The following is a 24,102-nucleotide window of genomic DNA, read 5'->3' on the forward strand; positions in this document are numbered from 1 at the left end:
CTACTTTCTTTCATTCTGTTCCGCCCTCCACTTTCTTTTTTAATCTAACCTTGTCCTTATTCTGATTCTCTAAAGTACTAGAACATATTGTCCCTGAATGGGATATTTTCAGTAAAGGAATGTTTTTGCTTCTCTGTCATTCATTCAAAATGTGATGGTATGTGTGTGTTGTTGTGGGTAGAAGGCCTTGCAAGCCTATATGAAGGAAGACATAGGAAACAGACGAAAGGAGAAGGCACTCTGTCCTATGTATGGACACAGTGGATAACTTCTTCATAAAAAAAAAAAAAAGCCAGGGGCTAGAAATAAGGCTGATATGTATGATAGATGAGATTAAATTCACTACTGGTTTTTTTTTTTTTTTTGCCTCCAGGGTTATCTCTTGCTCTTTGAATCCACTGCTCCTGTCAACAATTTTTCCATTGTTATTGCTATTATTATTGTTATTGCTGCTGTTGTTGTTGGATAGGAAAGAGAGAAATTGAGAGAGGAGGGGAAAACAGAGAGGGGGAGAGAAAGCCATCTGCTTCACCGCTTGCAAAGTGACCCCACCCGCACCCCGCAAGTGGGGAGCTGGGGGTCTGAAGTGGGATTCTTAATGCCAGACCTCGCGCTTTGCACTATGTGGGCTTAACCCAGTGCGCCACTGCCGGCCCCCTTAAATCCATTACTGTTACTGTGGAAAATTTTGATTTACTAGTATCACCTTTATAGAATGATGTTGGGATATTACTACTATTAACATTCACTCATGCTGTTTTTTGAGGGAAATGATATTTTTCTACATAAAACTAATGTCCCAGCATGCTGCTGTGGTGTGAATTCAGCCAGGCTCAGCTGAATTCAAATTCTGCTTTATAAGTGTTAATTAACTCTGTAGTCATAGACAAGTATTCTAGTTTACCCATGACTTGGTTTTCGTTTATGTAGGTAAAATTGTGTTAGTGAGGACTGCCTTGTGGGATTTCTGTGAGGATGAAGTTCTCTAATGAACTTCACCATATTAGTATTTAGTGGTCCTTATATTCTGAATGTATACCACTTAACTCCCACCTGTTTATCTGCTAATTCGTCTGTCTTTAGGGACAAGCTTTTTGCTTTTATTCTCATCCCCTGCGCTTAGGACACTGCAAAGCATATTCGGTGAATGAAATAATTTAAACGGTTCACTTCACTTTAATACTTTATTTTTTATTTTTTAATTTTTTTTCCTCCAGGGTTATTGCTGGGCTCGGTGCCTGCACCATGAATCCACCGCTCCTGGAGGCCATTTTCCCCCCTTTTTGTTGCCCTAGTTGTTGCAGCCTCGTTGCGGTTATTATTGCCATTGTTGACGTTGCTTTGTTGTTGGATAGGGCAGAGAGAAATGGAGAGAGGAGGGGAAGACAGAGAGAGGGGGGGAGAGAAAGATAGACACCTGCAGACCTGCTTCACCGCCCGTGAAGCGACTCCCCTGCAGGTGGGGAGCTGGGGGCTCGAACCGGATCCTTACGCCGGTCCCTGCGCATTGCGCCACGTGCGCTTAACCCACTGCGCCACCGCCCGACCCTCAATACTTTATTTTTATGTGCAGTTAGAACTTCATGCATGTGTGATTCCACCATCTCTGGGTCAACTCTTTCCCAAGAGATACACAGAGAGGGAGAGAAACCAAGCGAGCTTCCCTGGTACTTTGGACATCAGATATATTCAGGATTTGAATATGGACTGCATGCATGGGAAGGTAGTGAGTGAGTTCTTTACCTAGCCCGATTTTAATATTTTTTCTAAATTAAATTTTTTTTTTTTTTTGAGAGAGATTGAGAGAGAGACACACAGAGAGAAACACTAGAGCTCAGCTCTGGTTTATGGGGTGCGGGGGATTGAACCTGGGACTTAGGAGCCTCAGGCATGAGAGTCTGTTTGCATAACCATTATGCTATCTCCCCCGCCCTGCCCTTGTTGTTTTATTGTTGTAGTTATTATTGTTGTTGAATAGGACAGAGAGAAATGGAGAGAGAAGGGAAGACAGAGAGGGAGGGAGAAAGATAGACACCTGCAAACCTGCTTCACCACCTGTGAAGCGACTCCCCTGCAGGTAGGGAGTTGGGGGCTCGAACCGGGATCCTTACGCGGGTCCTTGGGCTTTGCCCCACATGCTCTTAAACTGCTGTGCTACCGCCCAACTCCCCCAATTTTAATATTTTAAAATTGATACTTTAAAATTTTTTAAGTGTGATATATGTCGAGTCAACTGTAGAATTTAATTATGTAAAACCATTAAACTTGGATATGTTGCACGACATGGAGAAACGCCCCCCTCTCATATCCAGTTAGGACAGACCACCATCAATCACTCCGACAACACTAGGAAGACTGCCCAGTTATTCACGTATCCCTAAATTTCTATTATTAGGTGATTTTTCTAATGCCATGTGGCTCGCATATTTCTGTTTGAACTCAGCTTCTTATTACTACATCTACTGCATTGTCTAAGATAGTAAAAAGATAAGTAAGTGTGAAATGCTTAGCACGGAGGCAGGCGATAGCGCAGCGGGTTAAGCCCATGTGGCACAAAGGGCAAGGAATGGCATAAGGATCCCGGTTCCAACCCCCGGCTCCCTACCTGAAGGGGAGTCGTTTCACAGGTGGTGAAGCAGGTCTGCAGGTGTCTTTCTCTTCCCCTCTCTAACCTCCCCATCTCTTTCCATTTCTCTCTGTCCTATCCAACAACAACGACATCAATAACAGCAATAATAACTACAACAATAAAACAAAGGCAACAAAAGGAAATAAATATTTAAAAAAATAGACTTAGTACAATGTATGACATAGTAATTGCTATTATCATTAATAATAAAGCCTTGAGACATGAGATTCTGTCCTATGTCTTTATTATTGATACAATCTATAATGAAGATATGAAACCACAATTTTTATATTAAACTCTCTTTTATGGGCTACTTCAGTCTTGCTAAATGGTCCTAATATCTTTTCAACTTTGAGTGTTTATACTTCATATTTTTTATGATGAGGTAGTAAACCTTTGCTCAAATAGTATTTTTTTTTTTATTAAATGAACTCAAACTAGTCTGTAATTTTCACATTTCATACTATTTTTTTTTTCTTTTCATAGGAAAATATTTAAGAAGTTTGTGGAGTAGTACGAGTGAAAGTAATAGTACCTGCAGGAAGTCCCACAAGATAAATGGTGAGGCAATGAGAATTGTTTTATTCAATAATGTATTGTATGACTATCCTACAAACCGTCTAAGTCTATCCTTGTGTTCTCAAGGGACATTTTCATCAGTCTTTTGGTGTTAATGTGGTTCCTAAGCTCACCAGTGATGAAAACTCTGTAAAGCTTAATTGCATTCTTGATCTTTTCATAAAAATACAGATTTTTATATAAGTATGGATATTGATAATGATGTACATGCAGTCTTCCACCTAGCTCTTCTCTCATCTTTATATTTCTTTTATTTAAAAATTTTTTTATTACCTTTATTTATTGGGTAGAGACAGTCAGAAATCAAAAGGGAAGGGGATGATAGAGAGGTTAAGAGAAATAGAGACACCTGCAGCCCTGCTTCACCACTTTCCCCCTGTAGGTGGGGACTGGGGACTCAAACCTGGTTCCTTGTGCATTGTAACATGTTCACTCAGCTAGGTGAGCCACCACCTGCCCTCCCCACCTTTTTTTTTTTTTTTTCCAGAGCACTGCTCAGCTCTAGTTTATAGTGGTGTGGAGGATTGAATCTGGGACTTGGAGCCTCAGGCATGAGAGTCTCTTTGCATAGCCATTATGTTAAGAGATGCCCACATCTTTACATTTGTTTAGATGTCTGTGATTACTAAGATGCCATACCTCAAAATATATAAAATGCATCTAACATCAATATATAGGTACATATTCTTTTTTTAAAATTTTTTTATTTATAAAAAAGAAACATTGACTAACCATAGGAGAAGAGGGGTACAGCTTCACACAGTTCCCACCACCAGACCTCCATATACCAACCCCTCCCCTGATAGCTTTCCTACTCTTTAACCCTCTGAGAGTATGGATCCAAGATCATTGTGGGATGCAGAAGGTTGAAGGTCTGGCTTCTGTAATTGCTTCCCTACTGAACGTGGTCATTGACTGCTCTATCCATACTCCCAGCCTGTCTCTCTCTTTCCGTAGTGGGGAAGGGCTCTCAGGAAGTGGAACTCCAAGGCACATTGGTGGTGTTGTCTGTCCGGGGAACTCTGGTCGCATCCTGCTACATCTGGAACCTGGTGGCTGAAAAGAGAGTTAATATACAAAGCCAAACAAACTGTTGGACAATTATAGACCTAAAGGCTGGAATAGTGCAGGTGAAGCGTTTGGGGGGTTCCTCCATTTTGTAGATAGCTAGTAGGCATATTTCAGTTATATTTCAAAGGGCCTGTAGCTATACTAGTGTTTTTTGTTTGTTTGTTTCTTGCCTGAGCCTGAAATCTGATATGCAGGTGAATCCTAATTATTGTCTGGGGAGATGATGTCATGGCTGGGAAAAGGATATAGGTACATATTCTTTATGTACCAAGTTTGTTTATTTGTGTTTCTAAGTTGAAATCAGATGTTAATGGCATAACCTTGTACTTTTGTTTCATTGGTCTTAGGAAAGGAAGAATTTCTAGGCTTTTCATCAAGATCTTCATTTACTCAGCTGATAAATCCAAGGCTACTGTGGTGAAGCCATGAATAAAATTATATCTGCTATGGTACCATCCAGCCCACTTGAAAAGTAATTTTTAAATTAATTAATATTTCTGGAACTGTCATAGTTTGAAATTTATAGACTATTAACTAACTTTTGGTTGAAAACCCTCTATTATTAACTGTGATTTAAGATAGCAGTAATGGAAATTGATCAATAATTCTCATGCTCTAGTGCTATTTCTCTTTCTCTCTCTCTATCTGTCTCTGAAGCTGCCTGGGAGTAGTGAAATTGGACTTATACAAGGCTCAGCTCACAAAAGGTACTTTATAATTCCAGTGCTAGAACTTATATAATGCAAGTTTAACCTTTGCTAAGTAACAAAGTATCCCAAAAGATCTTAAAACAGCCATTTATTCTTTTGCATGATTCTGAGGATTGACTGAACAGTTCTGAGTCTGTGCCAGATGATGTAGAGTGACCTCACTCCTATGTTCTGGAAGGTCTGGCTGGCTGAGGCCTCTTTCAGCCTGGTCTTATCTGCTATGATGCCAGGTCAGGTTTTTCAGAATGGTAGCTGAATGATGACCAGCAATGACAAAAAAATATTTTTAAATACCTGTCTCACATTTACTAGTTTGCATTAGCTGAAGCTGTTCAAGCAGCTACAAGTCCAAGTTCAAGGGATAGAGACAGGATTTATTTTATTTTATTTATTTATTTAAATATTTGTTTCTTTATTCCCTTTTGTTGCCCCCCCCCTTTTTTTTATTGTTGTAGTTATTATTGTTGTTGTCATTACTGGATAGGACAGAGAAATGGAGAGAGGAGGGGAAGACAGATGGGGAGAGAAAGGTAGACAGACACCTGCAGACCTGCTTCACCACCTGTGAAGATACTCCCCTGTATGTGGGGCACCGGGGGCTCCAACCAGGATCCTTCCTCTGGTCCTTGTACTTTGCACCACATGTGCTTAACCTACTGCACTACCGCCTGACTCCCTACTTTATTGTATTTTTAATTTATTGAATAGCTACAGAGAAATAGAGAGGGAAGGGGGAAAAATAGACAGAAAGATACCTGCAGCACCACTTTATGGCTCACAAAGATTTTCTTCTGAAAGTGGGGACTAGAGGCTTGAATCCACATTCTTGGACACTGTAATATGTGTGTACTCAACCAGGTCTGCCACTTTCCAGCTCCCAAGACTTGATTTTTTAAGGAGAGGAAGAGTAAAGTCGTATCCCGAGAGAACATACAAATATGGAAAAAATGGATACAAATGGAAAAAATTGGTGGACCTATTGGCCAACATGTAACACACATATAAAAAGGGTTTCAAAAAGTCTTACTGTTGTGTTAATGTATATTCTATTTGAATTGAAAAAAGTAGGAACATTCACTGGAAGACTAGTATATGCTGGAAACCATGTATGTACCCATTGAAGGATTTAAAATTTAAAGGCTTTACAATAGCACTAGAAACTGTTGTTTTTAATGAATCTTAAGTTTCCTCTATCCTCATCTGTCTAATGTCTAGATTTCACTCCTGTATGCCCTTCAACCGAAAATTCTATCAAGAATGAATTAATATGCTAAAATCCATTGTGGTAAAACCATCATAGTCACTACAACTGTCTTTTTCCCTTAACTGATTGCCTATTGTACTGTTGGATAGACTTCCCAACAGGAGAGCTGAATTAAATGTAATGCAACCCTAAAAGATTTGCTATATAGAGAAGTAAATATTTTGGGCCTGGTTGGTGGCACACCTGGTTGAGCACACATATCAAAATGCGCAAGGACTCAGGTTCAAGCCCCTGGTCCCCACCTGCAAGGGGCAAGCTTTGTGAGTGGCAAAGCAGTGTTGAGAGTGTCTGTCTCTCTCTCTCTATCCCCTCTACCCTCTCAATTTCTGGCTGTCTCTATCCAATAAATAAGTAGGGATAATAAAAAATGAAAAATAGAAGTAAATATTTTAAAAAACATTTTATTAATTTTGTTTACATGTTCATTTCTAATTTTTATAATTTAAATTTTGAATGTGGTTTTCCTAAAGTTAGTATTTCTGGGGTAAAGCTAGGAAAATATTTTCTTTTTTTAATATTTATTTATTTATTTATTCCCTTTTGTTGCCCTTGTTGTTATTTTGTTGTAGTCATTATTGTTGTTATTGATGCTGTTGTTATTGGATAGGACAGAGAGTAATGGAGAGAGCAAGAAGACAGAGGGGGAGAGAAAGATAGACAGACACCTGCAGACCTGCTTCACTGCCTGTGAAGCGACTCCCCTGTAGGTGGGGAGCCGGCGGCTTGAACCAGGATCCTTATGCCAGTCCTTGCTGCTTTGCACCACATGTGCTTAACCCACTGTACTACTGCCCGACTCTGGAAAATATTTTCCTATGCCTGGAGAGGGTGTGGGGTCAAAGGAACCCTCCTACACTGCTGGTGGGAATGTCAATTGGTCCAACCTCTGTGGAGAACAGTCTGGAGAACTCTCACAAGGCTAGAAATGGACCTACCCTATGATCCTGCAATTCCTCTCCTGGGGATAGATCCTAAGGAACACGACACACCCACCCAAAAAGATCTGTGTACACATATGTTCTTGGCAGCACAATTTGTAATAGCCAAAACCTGGAAGCAACCCAGGTGTCCAACAACAGATGAGTGGCTCAACAAGTTGTGGTATATATACACAATGGAATACTACTCAGCTGTAAAAATGGTGACTTCACTGTTTTCAGCCAATCTTGAATGGACCTTGAAAAATTCATGTTAAGTGAAATAAGTCAGAAACAGAAGGATGAATATGGGATGATCTCACTCTCAGGCAGAAGTTGAAAAACAAGATCAGAAAAAAAAAAAAAAAAACCACAAGTAGAACCTGAACTGGAATTGGCATGTTGCACCAAAGTAAAATACTCTTGAGTGGGGGTGGGTGGGTGGGGAGAATACAGGTCCAAGAAGGATGACAGAGGACCTAGTGGGGGTTGTATTGTTATATCGGAAACTGGGGAATGTTATGCATATACAAACTATTGTATTTACTATTGAATGTAAAATATTAATTCCCCAATAAAGAAATAAAAAACATTCCTACAAAACATTTCCAACAAAACATTTTATTAGGGAAGTAATGATTTATAGGACAGTTGTCACATGGATACAGTTTATCTCCTTATAATACATTATAATAGGTGTCTGCACACCACTCCCAGCACCAGCTCAAATGCTCCTCTATTATCTTACACCCTGTCACCAACCCTACCTATCTCAACTCCTTCCCTTCTTTCTACCCCATATCCCCCTTCTTGACTTTGCTGCAGCAGACTATAACTAGTGCAAGTAGGATTTTTTCCCCCTAAAATCTATGATCATATATGAAAGATGAAGTAACTTTTTTTTTTTAATAGTTCCGGTAGTTTGGAAGTTAGCTGGAAGTTGTATATTCAACAATGACCTTAGTAGATCAGTGATGCAGATTTCATGCTACATATTCTCTCTGGAATAAAATAGACTAGACTCACACTGTCATTCTTCAGCTTTGTAACCTTAGACCTCCAAGTTAACCCTGTCAAATTTTGGTTTTTCTAGAAAAATCAGAGTAATAATTTTAGAGCTTTTATAAGTATTGAATTCACAGTGGAATAATATATGCATAGTGCTTTGAACAATACCCAGTACATCAGAAGCTAGCTAACCTTAAACCTTATTTCAAATTGTATTCAAGATCTGTTTGACCAGTAAAAGACTGCTCTGATCAAAGCTGTCAGAAATACGACTTCAGAGTATACCTTTACAGAATTCTTTTGACAGCTCCTTCTTTTCTAATGGCATTGCTCTTATGTCTGGCAGAAATCACAGCTGGAGAAAGTGCTTTATACCAAAAAGATATACTGTGTAAATTAAAAAGATTAATTATTCCAATGGAGGTCATATTTTTTATGTTTTAATTTGGCTTCCAGCATGCTTTTAAAGTTACTTTCCTAACTCATTTAAGTAATTTAGTTTTGAAATCCAACAGTGTAACCTAAAAATCAACCAAAGGTAATTCTTTAACTATACTTAAGAAATTTAACTAAATAATAAATGAAGTAGTTTTCTTTGTTCTATAAGTTGTAATTGTTACTGTCATTTATTTTATGGTTTAGTTGTTTTACAGAGAAAGTAATTTTCAAATTCTGGTATCAAAATCCATTTTACTGCTTTTGTATTACCATACTTTTTGAAAGTAGTTGTTAGGATGTACTAGTTATTTTGAGTTGTATAGATCTAAGAATTTGATAAATTTGTTTAAAGAAAAGGTAGGTATAGATCTCTAGGCTAAACCTTTAAGTGCTAATTTACTTTATCGTAGGGATCCTGCTTTTCAAATGATTATGATTACCAAGGAAACAGGACTTGGCTTGAAAATCCTAGGAGGAATTAATCGGAATGAAGGACCCTTGGTATATATTCAGGAAATCGTCCCAGGAGGTGACTGTTATAAGGTAAAGATAAAAGTCAAAACAGTCCTTCACTAAAACAAACAAACAAACAAAAAACAGTGTCTAGGTTTCTTTTCTCTTTGTGATCAGTAATTTTTTATGTTAACTGAATGTCAGTTGTGACCATTTCTTAGAGGAAGATACAAAAGGACTGGAAGATAAACTTTTTACCTTCAAGGAACTGTATCCTAACAAATGAACAGCGTATAAATATGAAGTAAGAATTAAAATAGCAGCGCAAGAGATGCCTTAGAATATAAAGTACTGACTTCTTAAACATGAGTTCCTGAGTTCCTCTGCATCACATGTGCTACAGTGATGTTCTAGTTCTCTCTCTTCTCTCTTATTAGTAAATTAATGCATCTTTTAAAATAATTGATTCCAACATCTTTCTCATTCTAAATCTGGTTGAAAAGCATATTTGAAGACACGTTATGTACCCATTGCTATAACTTTGGTTGAAGTTTGACCTCTTAAACTTGAACTACATGATTCAGCTTCTCACAGATGCAAAACAAAAAGCTAAGCAAATAAAATCCACTCCTTTCTAAATTTGCAATGATTTTTAATGAGTTTGTTAATTTTACTACTCATTGCATTACTTGCCTGCAAGAGATAGTTGACCATGTGAGAAACTAGACTGAGAATTAAGATGAGAAAAAAAAATTTTTATAACTAGAAAGTCTTAACATAAATACATAAATGAGTCTTGTTTTGCTCTTGTTGCTAAGATGCTGGGACACAAATTGAAAGCACAATGCTAGCAACTTAAACAACTTACTTAAAAGGAGCCAGGTGGTGGCACACCTGGTTAAGCATACACACTATAGTATGCAAGGACTGGACTTCAAATCCCTGGTCCCCACCTTTAGGGAGGAGGCTTCAGGAGTGTGAAAGCAGGGCTGAAAGTGTGTGTCTGTCTCCCTCTCTGACTTTTCCTCCACTCTCAATTTCTTTCTGTCTCTATCCAATAATAAATAAATAAAACTATTTAAGAAAACATATTTTCCACTATTTTGCTTTTTATTCCTCTTCAATTTCATTTACTATTTGTTTTATTGATGGTATTATACATCATTTGTTGAAAATTGCTTCCATTTCTTTTTGTGAAGATATAGGATATAAAGAATATAATAAAATATTCAATAAATAGTGAGCTATGTATCATGAGAAAGGGTGTTCCTATGTCTAGCATGTTCTACTTGGTTTAAATAAATAATTCAGTTGTTAATAATAATATTGAAATGATAATTCAGTTAAATAAATAATTCAGTTGTTGCCACTCCCACCACTACACACACACTCAAAATAAAAGCAATTTACCTGTTCAGTTATATATATTTTTTACCTTATTTGGGAAATTTAAAGTTTAAGCAGTAACTTCCAAAATAATATTGGATTATCAAAAAATCATGATGCATCTTTGCATAGAGAAAAAAAAATGCCATGACTATTCCAATAACCCAATAGAAATGTTTTCAATTTTTTCAGACTTGTTGAAATAATAAGGACCTTTCAAATGTACTCACCATGCTGTAAAAAATATTATGATATATATTTTTTATTCTTGAATTTAAACTGTTAACCAAATTGTTACTCAAGAACATATTTAAATGTATGTGTATATATAGTTCATTGAATGCTTGTTCCACTTGAGTTCCTGTACCTTCTTCCTTCTGATAAATGCCATAGTTTTTTTTTATTAAGTCTAAGGTAGTTTAGCGGGGCTGGGTGGTGACACATCTGGTTGAGTGCACATGCTACGGTATACAAGGACACGGGTTCAAGCCCCCAGTCCTCACCTGCAGGAGGAAAGCTTTGCAAGTGGTGAAGCAGTGCTATACTTGTCTCTCTCTCTTCCTCTCTGTCTCTCACTACCTTCTCAATTTCTATGTCTCTGTCCAATTAATAAAGACAATAAATAAAAGGAAAAAAAGAGATAGTTTAGTTACTTTTTTTTTTGCCATTTTATTTGTCTTAGTTGTCTATATTCCATCTATGAGGAAAGCCATCCAGTTGTTGTCTTTCATAATAATGAGATTTTTAAAATTAAGATGATTAGTAGTATTACTTTGTTTTTAAAACTGTGGTGTGCATAATCAATATAGCCAAGGTATTTCTTTTAAAAAAATATTTATTTATTCCCTTTTGTTGCCCTTGTTGTTTTATTGTTGTGGTTATTATGGTTGTTGTTGTTAGATAGGACAGAGAGAAATAAAGAGAGGAGGGGATGACAGAGGGGGGAGGGAGAGACACCTGCAGACCTGCTTTACCGCTTGTGAAGCGACTCCCCAGCAGGTGGGGAGCCGGGGACTCAAACTGGGATATTTACATAGGTCCTTGCGCTTTGCGCCATGTATGCTTAACCCGCTGTGCTACCGCCGGACTCCCATCCAAGGTATTTCTATATAAGTACCACGCGCTAACCGATAGCGCCACTGGAGCTCCTCAGCCAAGGTATTTCTAAGGCTACTGTTGATATGATGTAATAGAGAGATCTTGGTTTCTAACAAGTAGTAAAGATTATATTTTTTAAGACCAGTATCATTGGGACAGTGGGGGCACAGATACAATATGAAACTATACCCTGTAATCTTATGATCTTATAAACTACTATCAATCACAAATATAAATATATATAGCTTAAAACAACGACAGAACCATTGTCAATTTGTGCTTTTATATTTTCTGGAAAATATTTGGGGTGCAGGGCGGTGACGCAGTGGGTTAAGCACACATGATGTCAAGCGCAAGGATTGGCCTAAGGATCCCGGTTGGAGCCCCAGGCTCCCCACCTGCAAGGGGGTCACTTCACAGGAGGTGAAGCAGGTCTGCAGGTGTCTATCTTTCTCTCCCCACCTCTGCCTTCCCCTCCTCTCTTCATTTCTCTTTGTCCTATCCAACAACAATAACAACAATACTATTAACAACAATAATGGTAACAGCAACGATAAAGAACAAGGGCAACAAAATTGGGAAAAATAGCCTCCAGAAGCAGTGGATTAGTTGTGTAGGTACCAACCCCCAGGAATAACCCTGGAGGCAAAAAAAAAAAAAGTTTGTTGCTGTGATTTAAAAAATTTAAAATTATTTGTAGTTTAGCTAATGAATTGTTAGCAATGGTGCTGAGTGACTTTTTTTCTTAAGATATTATTTTAATGTTTGTATTAGTGATTTGACAATGTTTACCAGATTTCAGGAGTATTTAAAAAAAATTTTTTTTAATTATATTTATTGGATAGAGACAGCCAGAAGTCTAGAAGGAAGGGGGATGATAGAGAGAGAGAGAGAAACAGAGAGACACCTGCTGTCCTGCTTCACCACTCGCAAAGTTTTTCCCCAGCAGGTGGGAACCGGGGCCTGGAACCATGGTCCTTGTGCACTGTAACATGCGCTCAACAAGGTGTGCCACCACCTGGCCCCCTCAGGAGTATTTTCTTATCCACACTTGGTGTATGTAAGTTAACGGCAAAGAGAGAGAAAGAAAGCATGTCAGTGGAAGATAGGATGCCAGGGATCAAACCCCGAATCTTATGCTTCCACCAGTGCCTCTCTCTCTATACCACCTCCCAGACTCTGCTGTGTGACTCTTAGTCCCTACTATCATTGATAGCAGACTGAGAAATTATACTTGTAGTATATTTTTTCTTATGCTTTTTCTTAGAATGCCATTGTTTGAAATGGTCTTAAAAAACACAACCGTGGGGAGTCAAGCAATAGCATAGCGGGTTAAGCGCACGCGGCGCAAAGCGCAAAGACAGGCGTAAGGATCCCAGTTCAAGCCTCCCGCTCCCCACCTGCAGGGGAGTCGCTTCACTGCGGTGAAGCAGGTCTGCAGGTGTCTATCTTTCTCTCTCCCTCTCTGCCTTCCCCTCCTCTCTCCATTACTCTCTGTCCTATCCAACAACGATAACATCAATAACAACAACAATAACTACAACAACAATAAAAAGGGCAACAAAATGGAAAATAAATAATTAAAAAATTAAAAGCAATACAAAACACAACCGTGTGATTAATGGTATTCTGTATTTACCACTAGAGAGCAGCACAGAGTTATTAGTGGTTTCTTTACCTGGTCATAGCTAACAGGAAGACAGCCAAAATAGAGAATCCTGTAGATAGTGAAGAAAAATAGTCAGTGCAGTACTTACATTATTTACATTTATATATATTTCCTCAAGGTTGAAAATTATGAACTCATTTACTATACAGATACAAAATGGATGTAATTATATGTTTATGAATTAAATACATAAAATGAATAATAATAGTATCTCCTGTGTTCTAAATATTATTGTGTTCCTAAATTGTTTATCTGCACAAAATTTTGTCTTAGTTGGTTTAGTATATAAGAAATACAGACTTGTAAAATTATTCTTATGAAGTTGCTGAACTGAACTGTTTGGTGTTTGATTATTTGTTTATTTATTTAATTGCCACCAGCATTATTGCTGGGTCTCAGTGAAGTCACTACAAACCTACCACTCCATTTTTCCTTAAATTTTTTTTTTTATTAGATAGAACAGAGTGAATTGAAAGGGGAAGGGGAGATAGAGAAAAAAAGACACCTGCAAACCTGCTTCACCTGTAGGTGGGGACTGGGGGCTCTAACCCAGGTTCTTGAGCATAGTCTCCTCAACCAGGTTCATCACCACTCCTCAGCTTGCTGACCTGTTCCCTGAGTACTTTGTTTCACATGCTATGATCTTTAACATTTTGTCTCTAAGAATTAACAATATAGCAGCCTTGGAGATGCAGCAGTGAATTAAAGTACTAGACTCCCAACCACAAGGTCCCATGTTTGGTCTCTAGTATTACATGTGCTAGGGTGATGCTGTAGTGCTCTCTCTCCCGCCTCTGTTCTCTCATTTCTCTCTCTCTCTCTCTCTCTCTCTCTCTCTCTCACACACACACACACACACACACACACACACACACACAACACACACCACATTAATAAATAAATGTTAAAAAAAGGACTAACAATACAATTTCAAGCTTATAGATGGATTATATTCTATTTATATTCCCAAATACCTATAGCTACCAACCCCAGCCCCTACTCCCTTTTCCATATCTTCATGCACAAATGTTTCTTTCCTGGGAAATATAAAATGTGGTGCTAGTTCAGTAATCATAATATCCTGTTTCTTTGGAAAACATTTTAAAATTTGCAGTCAAATGCTCTACCCCTGAGCTATACCCCCACCTGGTTTAAATTTAAAACTTTGTACATGTGAACTCATTTTTTCTAGTTCCAGTAGGAAGGAATATTTTCTCAACTCTATGAGCTAGAGGCAGCCTTTAGATTGAGGGCAAAGATATTAGGTACTAAGTTAAGGAAATATGAGAATGCCAGCAGCTACTCCTTATCAGACTGCAGTCTGACCATTTCTTTTTCTAGCCTAGATACTTCTTTGAGCTTCATACACACATAATCAATTATCTAACCTATAATTTCATCTGGATCTCCTAAAGTCATCTTAAAGATGCTTTCAGAGTGTTATTCTTTCAGTTTCTGAAAGTTCCTTCTTATTTCATGTACTATGCTCTTTGATGGAAAGCAGTTCTTGCCTTTTTTTATTACTCCCAGGGACCACTTCCTAAGGAATATGTACCCTTCACCCACACCTCATAGACGAAGTTTTTTTGTTTGTTTGTTTGTTTGATTGATTTTTTCCCCTTCCTCCTCTATGTGTGTTCCTAGATGTTGTTTCTTTCCTTCATATCACCTATTTAACTTTGTTGATGATTCATAAATTGTTGTGATCTGTCAGCTCTCTTTGAACCACAGATAGCATGTTTCTGAAACATTGGATTCCATCTTATTTTATTCATAATAATAATCAGTATTCTCTAGTGTGATGCCTGACAAATACCAATTGCTCAATTAATTAAGGTTTCTGAAGAGTGATTCTGTAGTCATTCCGTTATGGTTTTGAGAATTAAAGATCTACCCAGTTCCTATTACTGTTACCATCTGGACACTTCTTTAACTCTTTATATGTTTTTTTTTTCTCCTAATCCAAGGAAAATAGAAATGAGTAGTGGTATTTATTTATTTTATTGTGACTAGGGTTATTGCTGGGGCCCAGTACTTACAAATGTATTGAGAGGGAAGGGAGAGGTAGAGAAGAGAGAGAGAGAGAGAGAGACCTGCAACACTGCTTCCACCACTTGTAAAGCTTCTCCTCTGCTAGTAAAGACCAGAGGTTTGCACATGGTAATACATGCGCTCTACCAGATGCGCCCCCATCTAGCCTTTCAATAGCTTCTTCAGATCAGTTACATTTTACTTATTCTGTTCTATGGCATATATACTAAGACACACAAAATATGTCATATGCATAATACACACAAAATAAATAAAAACATGTATGGGAGTCGGGCAGTAGTGCATCGGGTTAAGTGCAGGTGGCACAAAGCACAAGGGCCAGTGTAAGGATACCCGTTCGAGCCCCAGGCTCCCCATCTGCAGGGAGTCATTTCACAGAAAGTGAAGCAGGTCTGCGGGTGTCTTATCTTTCTCTCCATTTCTCTCTGTCCTATCCAACAATGATGACATCAGTAACAACAACAATAAAACAACAAGGGCAACAAAAAGGGAAAATAAATAAATAAATATATAAAAAAATTTTAAAAACCATGTAATTATCTTTGTGTGTATGTGTACAGTTATACAGAAAGAGGGCTTTTCCTCCTCTGTAACATCTCTGAAATTGAGGTGGACTTTTATACTGCAGAGTATAATGTTACAGTGTAGTTGACATGGTTTCCTGGATAAGTTGAAGATATTTTTTTGCCAAGCCCTGTAAGGACAAAGAGACAAAGATCACAAAGTGGTAGATAATAGTGGTTTGCCAGCACACTGGATTGAAGTAAGACATGTTTAACTTTCAGAGGAAATAGATAGTTCAGGATATCACTGCAATAAGAACTGAGAATTTTTGGCAATTTTTTTTTCTAATTTTTTTATCTTTATTTATTTATTTTGAATAGAGACAGAGAGAAATTGTGAGAGGAGGGGGAAATAGTGTGGGAGAGAGAGACAGAGATACCTGCAAGACCTGCTTCACCATTCATAAAGCTTTCCCCCTGCAGGTGGGGAGCAGGGGCTTGAACCCAGATTCTTGCACACTATAATGTGTACACTTAACCAGGTGTGCCACTGCCTGGCCCTGGCAGGTTGTTTAAAAAAACAAAACAACATTATTAGGAATCAGATGTAATGCCCAAGTGAGTTTTACTTCACAGTTGCTCTTTGCTTTCATTATTTCTGATCCCTGACAGAATGGTGGACTTTTATTATATTAATGGTGGACTTTCTGTCTAGCTTGGATGATATTGGGGGAGCAATCATAGAAAAAGCATAGTCTGGCCAACTGAAAAAAAAAATCAGTGCTGCTAGTTTGAGAGTTGCTGAAATAATGTGTTTTACTGAAGGAAAAAAGATAGATAAATAGGCCCTAGAAGTTGCCTGGTAAGTAGAGCACATGCTTTCTCTGCTTATGGTTCTGGGATCAATCCCTGAAACAAAGGATAGTGTCAAGGATGAAAATGGGTGGAATTCCATGAATGATGCAACTGTACTTTTAGGTGTGTGTGCCCCTCCCTCCTTCCTTCCCTCCCTGTTTAAAAACATTAAATTGGGCCTAGGAGCTACCTTATGCAGTACCATGTGTGAAGATCTTGTTTGAGCCCTTAGCCACTAGATGGGAGCACCTACACTTGTGGAACAGTGCTGTGGTGCTTCTCCCGCCTCCCCCATCTTTCACCCTTTATCAAAAAAAAAAGAGGAAAAAGAAAGAAAAGAAACACCACAGCCTAAAAGTAGTGGAATCATGCAGTCCTAGAGCCCTAGAGAGAGCCTTAGTGACAGAAAATGAAAATATTGAGTAAAAATTGGACCAAGGAGACAGCTCAGTAGTATTGCACATGTACAAAGCCCTGGGACCTGACACCAGATCCCAGTTACTTATTTTAAAAGTGTGTGTGTGTGTGTGTGTGTGTGTGTGTGTGTGTGTGTGTGTGTGTGTAAGTATGTGAGCAAATGACAGTGCAAAGTAAATGAGTACAATAATGTAGGTAAATAAAAGTTCTTTTGGAGCAAAAAAGGAAGAGTTAAGTATATATTTAATAAGCTGGGGAAAACTTAAAAGTAGAGATAATATGTGAATCTTGGCTGTGAAGTTTAAGTTTCATCAAAATGGTGAGTTAACTGGAGACTTTCTAGAGAAAACTTAGTATCTTTAAACACCTTAGAGACTTCACTTGGCTGAGAATGTTCTGAGAATAAAGAATTTATATGTTGAAGAGGGAAGGTACATGATGAGGCTAGAAATGATAGGTTGTGGCTTCTTTGTTGTGCTGGGTTTAGGGTGCTACAGAGACTCACCTTTTCCTACCAGCAGGCAACCATTAATGATTCTTAATTTCAAAGAGCTACAGCATTCAGTTTGCCTGTAACACACATGGGTTTTCAATTTAAATCACCTTTATTTAACACCTACAAGATACCAGATTTATTACTTTATTATTTATTATTTATTATTATTTATTTTATTTATTATTTAATTATTTAATTATTTATTATTTAATTATTTTTTTCCTATTTTTAAAAAATATTTATTCCCTTTTGTTGCCCATGCTTTTTTTTATAGTTATAGTTATTATTATCTTATAGTTATAGTTATTATTGTTGTTGGATAGGACAGAGTAATGGAAAGAGGAGGGGAAGACAGAGAGGGGGAGAGAAAGACAGACACCTGCAGACCTGCTTCACAGCCTGTGAATCGACTCCCCTGCAGGTGAGGAGCTGGGGGCTCTAACCGGGATCCTTAAGCCGGTCCTTGCGCATTGCGCCATGTGCACTTAACCCACTGCACTACCTCCTGACTCCCTGCTATTTACTTATTGTAGCAACCTTGTGTGATAAGTATTTAGCCCTGCCTTAGCACTAAGAAAATGGAATCTCAAAAGAGATTAAACAGCATGCTTACATTCACACTAATGACTGGTTTTAAAGAAGGACACCTTCAGTTCATAGCTTTTGAGAGTAAGGGAAAGGAGACTGAAGATGTATTTTCTAGTATTTAGGAATAATAAGTTCCATCAGTGTCTATCTGTATAGGTATTTTTGATACTGTGACGCATATGCATAATAGTATATAATATTAGATTCTGAAATGAAATGTACTGGTAGGTTTTTGTTGTGTATTTTTGCTTTTACTAGAGCACCATTTACTTCTGACTATCGGTAGAACCAGGGATTCAACTTGTGACCTCCTCCATGCAAGTCTGTGTGCTACCACAGCTCACTGTGCTATCTCTCTCTCTCTCTCTTTTTTAAGGATTTTATTTATTTTTTAATGAGAAAAATAGGAAGAGAGGAAGAACCAGACATTACTCTGCCACATATGTTGCTGGGGATTGAACTCAGGACCTCATGCTTGAGAGTCTAGTGCTTTATCCACTACGCCACTTCCTGGACTACTCACTTTCTCTCCAGTCCGTGACAGTAGATCTAAACAAAAGGGTTTAAGTGGTCAGGAGTACATTCTTATTTCACTGTCTTTATAAATGTCAATATAAAAAATCCAGACCATGAAACTGGGCATGTGAAAGTTCTTGGCACAATGGCTGCCATGTTGTGTAGCGAAGAGAAACTTTACTGTAACTGCCACATTGCTCAGTAACTGCTGAATCAGAATCTACACAGTGTGAAAGAGGCCTCAGCATATCCCTGAAGTTAGTATCTTCACATATACATTAATCCAGCTGGGGCAGAATTCACTGATTTTGAATGCCAGACTTTTACAAAAATAGTTTTGTTTTAGTTTGTAGGTTCTGACTTTTAAGCAGGTTCAAAAATTCACATGATCAGCTAAGATCTTATTTCTAGGAAGGAAAAAAAATGCTGTGAATATTTTTAGAAAGAAAAATATATAAACAACAGAAGCCACAGTCAGAAGTCTTCCTCTTTTCTCTGACACTTGTACTATGAGAATATGTTACCTTTCGTATAGTTTAATATATAAGCAGACTGACTATACAAGAGCATTTCTCTCTACTAATACTATATAGTTAATATACTCTCTGCTAATACTATGCAGCTTAAGAGGAGAATGTGGGAGATAATAGGCTAATCTAAACTTACTGCCTACTTTTTCTCCTTTATTATTTTCTTTTTAAAAATTATTTTTATTAGTTAATGATGATTAATAAGACTGTAAGATACAGGGGAACAGTTTTATATAGTTCTCAGAGTTCTGTGTTCCATCCCCTCCATTAGAAGATTCCCTATTCCTTATCCCTCTGGGAATATGGACCAGAATTCTTTATGGGGTGCAGAAAGTGGAAAATTAGACTTTTATTGCTTCTCCATTTGACACGGATGTTGGTAGGCTGATCCATCTCCTCTGTGCCCCCCCCCCCCATTTCTGTCTTTCCCTAATGGGGTAGGGCTCTGGAGAGGTGAGACTTTAGGTCATAATGGTGAGGTAGTCTGCCCAGGGAAGTCAGGATATTATCCTAGTAGTATTTGCAACTTGGTTTGCCTATCTAATTTTATAAGTCTCTTCCTCTATAACATTGATAATCAACTGTGGTTTCTATTAAGTACATGGATATGGGGCCAAAGAGAGAGCTCCATGGGAAGAGTACATTCCTTGCAGGTTTGAACCCTGAGATCACATAGGAGTGCTAAGGCACCAGGAGAAGCTCTGGTACTATAGTGTCTCTGAATAAAAAAATGGCCAGGAGCTGTGAAATCATCCATGCACAGTGTCCCTGTTCTGCTAACAAAAGCAAACATAGGTACCATGGATACAGGAAGTACCTCATAAAATTTAGAATTTCATTCTGACACACACACAGTTACACATATGTAAAATACATATATTTTATCTATTTATTGGATAGCGACAGAGAAATCAGGAGGGAGTGGTTAGAGAGGGAGTGAAAGAGAGGTACTTGTAGCACTGCTGTACTGCTCATGAAACTTTTACCCTACGGGGGGAGGGGGGGGGGCCACGGGCTGAATCTGGGTCCTTGTGCATTATAAAGTGAAGCATGCTGGGGTGGCACTCATTGCATTGATTGGGTTGCGATCCGCGGATGTAGTATTATTTGATTTGGATTGAGAGAAGCATGCAGGAAAGTGGGACCCACCCTAAGGTTCCAGGACTGGGGGAAATATAGGCTCTATAATGGAAATGTGAGGTTCCTGCTCTCTTAGGGTTTAAGAAGACAATGGATAGTTACTGTTATCACATTATTTGGTGATTGGATTAACTTTGAAAAGTCCCTTTGTTAGGGTTTTTAAAAATTTCTTTATTAAGGGATTAATGGTTTAGAGTCAACAGTAAAATACAGTAGTTTGTATAGCCTGTGAAGGGACTCCCCTGCAGGTGGGGAGCCGGGGCTCGAACCGCGATCCTTCCGCTGGTCCTTGCACTTTACGCCACGTGCGCTTAACCCACTGTGCTATCGCCCGACTCTCCTGTTATTGCATTTTATGCCCTATACATTTACCAAATGAAATGAAAATATACCTTCTGAATTTAACAGTTCCATCCTTTGACTTTGCTAGTCATACTTAACCATACACATTTTAGATTAGATTTTAAAGTTTATGTATATTAAAATTGAATTGCCTTTTTAGTTTAATTTTAAATGTTTATACTTTAATTTAAATAATATATAGAGAATTACAGAGTTATTGTATATTTAGAACACAATCTTTCTCACACTGTGCATTTAGATTATAGTATCTTTATACATCAATATTTTGCTAACGTTTTGTATTTGTTTTCCTATATACTATGTATTCAGTGGAAGAAATAAATGTCTTTTTAAGAAACAAAAATGATATTGTTATCTAGCCATATGTTAACCAAAAATCACCATTATATATAATACAGTTTAAATGTTAGTTAATTCTTAATTTGTTAATTTATTTATTATTTTCCTCCAGGGTTACCTCTGGGGCTTGGTACCAGTACTATGAATTCACTGCTCCTGCCAGCCTTTTTTTTTCCATTTTATTGGATAGGACAGAGAGATTGAGAAAGGAAAGAGAGGTAGAGAGGGAGAAAGAAAGATAAAGACACCAGAAGACCTGCTTCATCACCCATGAGGTGTCCACACTACAGATGGGGAGTCAGGCATTCAAACCCGTATCCTCATGAGGGTGCACTATTGCCTGGCCCCCAATATTAGTTATCCAAGGAGTATATTTTGGTAGATATGTCTCAGAAGAAAACTATTCCCTTGAATTTGTGGAATTTACATAAATATCATCTGGGAGACAAGATAGCATTTCATTTTATTATATTTGCCTTTGTCCATTTATAACTTTTTTTGTGCTTTTTATTTATTTTTCTGCTTTTTGTATTATCTCCTGCTCCTCTTCCTCCTCTTCTTCTTTTTAATGATTTATTTATGAGAGATGGAGGGAAGAGAAAGAGAGAACCAGAGTATCACTCTGGCACATGCAATTCTGGGGACTGAAATTGAGATCTTATGCTTGAGAACTTAATTCTTTATCCACTATGCTACCTCCCTGGCCACTCTACTGTTCTTTTTTGCTCATACCTTATCAACATAATCTGATTATGACAAAGATTCAGTGAAACTTTTTAAAAATTATCTATTTATTTATTGGATAGAGATAGCCAGAAATTGTGAGGAAGGTGGAGATAGAGAGGGAAGAGAAACAGAGACACCTGCAGCACTACTTCAACACCCACAAAGCTTTCTCCCTACAGGTAGGGACTGGGACCTCAAACCCTGGTCCTTGCACATTATAATATTTGTGCTCAACCACCCAGCCTCCCCATTTTTTTTTTCTTTTTTGGATGAAGCCTTTTATATCTTAGTTTTGTCTCTGGATTTTTTTTTTTTTTCCTTTTTAAACTTATCTTTACTGCCTGATTCACTTTCTGGTATGGGGCTTTATAAGGTTTATATGAATGACTCAGTTCTTCTATTTCTATTTCTTGTTTCTTTTCTTTTTTTTTTTTTTTAGTTCAAACCAATAAGGGATTTATTTAGAAAGTCACAATAATCATGAAGAAATGGTTCTAGTTAAGAGAACAGGCAAAGTCTAAAGTCTGCAATCAAACCACCCAAGACCACCATGTGTGAGGACTAATCTGAAATCCAAACCAACAGAAGCATGCTGTGGTGAAGGTGACCCAGCCAAGGGAGTTTGCTGCTTTATTTGTTTCTTATACTCATCTTCATAGTCCCAAGAACTGCTGAAAGAATGGAACCTTGATGAAGAAGATTAATACCTACTAGATTTCTTTCTATTTTTCTTTGGATGACCTTTCACTTTCTTAAATAATTTGCCCATTTGTTTTTCTAGTTCTTTAACTTTTTTTTTTTTTTTGTTCTATAAATTTAGTTAATGTGTTAAAGCCATCCTGTACCTTTTTTTAGTTGTTCTTTCACTTCTTAGACAGGCCTTGGTTAAGTCAGAAAATCTTGTGTCTTTGTCCCTGGAAACTGTATTATACCTTTTTTGACCTATCCATTACTTTTAGCTTTGTATAGGCTGCCCAGTTGTCTTGTCCCATTTCCCCATGATTCTAGACTATACCCACAACGAGATGCCAAGACGACCAGGTCAGAGGTGGACTCTACTCAGTCTTTCCAAGATTCGTCACTAACACTCCTTGACTTTAATTACATCAAAAAATGGAAGAAAGAATCCTCTCTTGTTCCTTGGTAAATGTTGCTGTTTTCTTTTTTCTTTTGTCAGGATGGACGATTGAAACCAGGAGATCAGCTTGTCTCAATCAACAAAGAATCTATGATTGGTGTTTCATTTGAAGAAGCAAAAAGCATAATTACCAGAGCCAGGTTGAGGTAATTAACTCTCTCTTTCTAAAATAGATAAATCATTTGGTGTGTCTACTTAAAATTAATAATTTGTTATCTTAAATACTTTATACTTTAAACAAGTATTTTGATGACATTTTAATTATTATAGAATCCACGTGTTCTCTGCCTCCCCCCACCCACCTCTCTCTCTCTCCATATATATATATATATATATATATATATATATATTTTTTTTTTTTTTAATATTGCTAGGCCAGAATCTGCTTGGGAGATAGCATTCATAAGACGAAAATGTGACAGCAGTCATCCTGAGAATTCATCCCTTTTACCAGCTTCAAAAGAATGTGAACCTCAACCATCAACTACTAGTTATCTTTCTTCTACTCCTGAAATAATGATTCCAAAGGCCTCATCCACTCCCAGTACTACAGATACCATTTTACCTTCTCTCAAGATAAATCAGGTAATCTTAAATATATCAATTTCTAGTCCATAAACTCCCTAAAATATTTAGGTTTGTTATGTACATATCAATTATTATTTTATTTATTATAAATTGTGATTTTATAATGTATAATTTGTTGACAAATTGGCATTGCCTTGAAAGATCTTTTCATTTTATCTGTTTAAGATTTTATATTCTGCTGTCAAGAACATTGTTTCTCAAGTATGTCCTGTGTCCAAAAAAATCATAGTAAGAAAACACATGACACAGTGACATCACAAAGATGCTACTCCAAATTGTAAGGAATATTTTACTTATTCTGAGACAGTGTCTGGGATAGTTCAACTAATTATTATTTCTAGTTTTGGCTTAATTAGACACAGGCAACCATCCTATATTTGTGTCTTAACTTCTTCCTCTACAGTGTCCTAATCATTCACTTACTTCAATATTATTGCCTCACATTATGTGCTAGAATATAGTTCCCCCTCTTAAACCCATATCAAAGGGGTGGGAGGAACTATTTCTGCATCAAAATCAGTATAATTAGTAGTTGCACAGTGCCCTAACAAAGCAACATTGTGAAATAGAATATATGTTCTGAAACTGTTCAGTTAGTGGAGTAAGCCTGCCAAAGGCAACTTCACTTT

General features: G+C 37.5%; 1 protein-coding gene across 6 annotated transcripts in view; it reads left to right on the forward strand.

Annotated features, from left to right (window-relative positions):
* Window positions 1-24,102, forward strand: part of STXBP4 (syntaxin binding protein 4) — a 214,024-nt gene that overhangs the window by 7,634 nt on the left and 182,288 nt on the right. For 5 of the 6 annotated variants that reach the window (XR_009553085.1, XR_009553087.1, XM_007531409.3 and 2 more), the window contains exons 2-6: window positions 3,116-3,190; window positions 4,627-4,751; window positions 9,027-9,159; window positions 22,925-23,031; window positions 23,260-23,470. Coding sequence is in view for 4 of the 6 variants with exons in the window: in XM_007531409.3 (XP_007531471.1) it covers window positions 4,705-4,751; window positions 9,027-9,159; window positions 22,925-23,031; window positions 23,260-23,470 (498 nt within the window). In the remaining 2 variants the exon portion in view is untranslated. Of the gene's footprint in view, window positions 1-3,115; window positions 3,191-4,626; window positions 4,752-4,936; window positions 4,987-9,026; window positions 9,160-22,924; window positions 23,032-23,259; window positions 23,471-24,102 lie in introns of all 6 variants that reach the window. The other variant, XM_060203767.1, reaches the window with a different exon arrangement.

The sequence above is a fragment of the Erinaceus europaeus genome, chromosome 12 (assembly GCF_950295315.1).
Source record: "Erinaceus europaeus chromosome 12, mEriEur2.1, whole genome shotgun sequence".
Classification (NCBI taxonomy): domain Eukaryota; kingdom Metazoa; phylum Chordata; class Mammalia; order Eulipotyphla; family Erinaceidae; genus Erinaceus; species Erinaceus europaeus.